At 38.2% G+C, this 3,037-nt stretch overlaps 1 protein-coding gene across 1 annotated transcript; it reads right to left on the bottom strand.

Annotated features, from left to right (window-relative positions):
* Nucleotides 1-205: 205 nt before the first annotated feature.
* Nucleotides 206-2,285, bottom strand: LOC137234998 (diphthine methyltransferase-like). Its single transcript, XM_067758264.1, has 4 exons — nt 2,019-2,285; nt 1,809-1,958; nt 1,377-1,383; nt 206-1,116 (listed from the first exon to the last, which is right to left on the bottom strand). Exons 1-4 carry the CDS (start codon nt 2,283-2,285, stop codon nt 206-208), a joined length of 1,335 nt encoding a protein of 444 aa, XP_067614365.1.
* Nucleotides 2,286-3,037: the final 752 nt, after the last annotated feature.

Raw genomic sequence — 3,037 nt, 5'->3', positions numbered from 1 at the left:
GAGTCAATCAGCCTGTTGGCTGTGCGTGCTACCAACAACGGCGAAATGCAATATGTCTGGCGTTGACGAGCGTCGTGATTGGAATAGCTCAACTTATTTCAAATAACTTCTAGTTTTCTTCTTACACAAAAGATTTAACAATCCTAGGACGGAAGGGAATTTTGGTACTTGAGTTTTAACTGACACTGTACAATTTAACATTTGCTTAAAATAATTGTGCGTCCTTTACGTGAGCTACATTTAGTTTATGATCGTAAAACGACCATGTCGCGACGTAGAAGTCTTGATTTTCATTGCATTTTATATTGCGGCACCAATATGCACCATAGCAAATACCTTTATGTGCAAAATATTCGCCAACAATGGTGGGAACAATCAATTCCTCGTTGGAAAGTTGCACGATACTAAAATTATGATACATGCAATCTGCTAAAATGCGATCACCCTGGAAAGGATCGGCCTTCAAACGCCAAATACCACCGCCAAGATTCAATTGTTCTAGTGGTGCTTTCATTGAGCGCGTATCGAATATGCGTAGATGTTCATCATAAGATCCAGTTAGTAATAAATGTTCTCGCATTGAATGACTAAGCAATGAAGTAACGCCGGCATTATGCGATTTGTTTGTGAAAATTCGGGAGGATGATCGTAGATCGTATGCTTGCAGGAGTATATCATCGCCACCGCTGTAAATGCGGTTAATATCCCATTTATAAAAGGCACATGTCCATGCTTCGAAGCCATGTGCTGAGAATGTGTAAAATTTTTTGAGACCCAGCTCTGGTTTGTAATCGATTAGGTTTAAGCCACCTTTCGAATCTGAGATTAGTATTTGAAATTGCTGACTTGTTGAACATCCCAAACGTCGCCAATCCAATGATAATGCTAATATATCATCATAAATAGGATTTAATTCCAAGTTACTTATCATTCTCAATATATCATCTTTCATTTCATATAATTCGACTTGACCAAATGAATTGACAGCTGCCAATAAAGGATTATCCTCAGATTGAGTATGTAACCACTTCATACCGAGAATAGCAGCTGTTTCCATAGGATAAATTTCCTGTAGTTGTTTTGTAGTCGAACAAAATCTATAAAGATATATACGACCTTTTTAAATGCAAAAATATGCTTATTTAGCTATCAAAGTGTGTCTACATGTATACATACAAATATGTATATTCAATATCTACCTACCTACTACAAATTTAAATTTAATTTTTTTTTTTGAATTCTCAACGCTTTTAAATAGCCAAGCGTGTATGTGATTTGTTTTATATTGGAGGCTGGAACTTCCGTCGGTTGCGCATATCAAATCAACAAATTAAATAAAAAGCCTATAACAAAATAGCGACTTTGAAAGAATTTACCAAAACACTACAAAATAAAAAAAAATTCTTTGAATTAAGATATAAGCAGCTGGATATAGCAACAGGAATTTTGAATCAACTACAATCCGTGTGGCAAGTATTTTGAAAGTTCGGCTGATTACATACGGTCTCAGCACCAGCAGCCGCAACATCAGCCACTGCAATTAAAGACCACAAAACAGAATAATTATTAGAGCCAAAGCAAGTGGAACAAAGACCCCGGCAGATTTTTACGTTAGCACCGCCAGTGAACTGGCAAACGCAAAGTTTTCATATTTCTTACGTAAAAACAAACGTCAATTTGATTGCAACAACAATACCGTTAATAACAACAAATTGGACAAACTGCAGAACGATTTAAATTATAGCAACAGTAGTTATAGTAACAACAACAACATTTGCTTCTAGAACAACAATACCTCAATCAGTTACATCATTTGCAACATTTACGCCAACAACACTACGATTATTATCAACAACAACGCTATCGCTTGTCCGCGCCGTCAGCAACGTTGCTGGCAGTGTTGCCGCGTCTACAGTTGCAAGTGCAACACGAACCACAACAACAACAGCTAGTACAACCTGTGCAGGCGTTACAGCAGAAACAACAACAAACAGCAACAACATCTATAACGCTGGTGCCGTCACAGCAGCAACAACAACAGCATCAACGACAACACCAACGCCGCCGCCGCCGCTGCCGCCATCAACCACAACATCCTTAACATTGTTGTGCCAGGAAAACGACAACAACATTGCTGCTGCTTCCAACAACAGCCTCACAAGCCAAATATGATTGGTACCACAAGCCAAATATGATTGGAAATGTGGATGTGGGCACCATTCCACCGAATCGGCAGAATATTCCGTATCGACTGACTTCAAAGTGATGAAGTTAAGCTTTTGCATTGCGTATCCTTTATTTTAATTTACGGTGGGAAATATATATTTTGTTTATTCGAAAGAAGGCTACACATTAATAGAATATACCGGTACTGAACACTTCACTTAAGTTCTCTAGAAATTAACACGCTTTTGTTTTGCTACCCAACGAACAAGAAAATTGTATTCGTGGGACTTGTGGCAAACGGTATAGTTGTCAGCATATTTCCTCTATACTTACGCGTTTAACTCAATCTTATGTTATGATATTTTCATTGATTTTGTAATTATTTTCAATAGCGACAATATTTGTCAAGCGAGTCGCTACCAGCCGAATCGTCATTCTTGGCGTCCATTCTAACCGGCGCCGTTGCGTTTTACCCAAATACACTTGTTGTTTGGGACAAATACAAATATTACACTGTACAGATATGTGGTGGATTGTGAAGCGATTCTTGTTACCAATCTGCAGGATACCCTGCTTTGTCTAGTCTACGGCCGTGTGAATGGTCGGTCGCCGCATGTAATACCTCAATATTTGCAAATGTTCTTTCGCCAATGCGCGGCTCTTTGAACTCTACAAACAAGCACACTAGTAGCGATATTTCGTTGAACTTTCATGTAGTTTTACACGTAGTTAGCGTTTTTGGCCGAATTTTTTCCTTTATTCATGTAAAAGGTGAAATTTTGTTTAAAAATGTTTTTTGACGTCTAAGAGCAAATTCGCAAATGATTGTACTACGGCCACGCACCGTAGTAAAAAGAATGAAACAACGGAA

This window comes from Eurosta solidaginis, chromosome X (assembly GCF_040869045.1).
Source record: "Eurosta solidaginis isolate ZX-2024a chromosome X, ASM4086904v1, whole genome shotgun sequence".
Lineage (NCBI taxonomy): Eukaryota > Metazoa > Arthropoda > Insecta > Diptera > Tephritidae > Eurosta > Eurosta solidaginis.
This window is presented reverse-complemented; position numbering and strand designations above follow the sequence as displayed.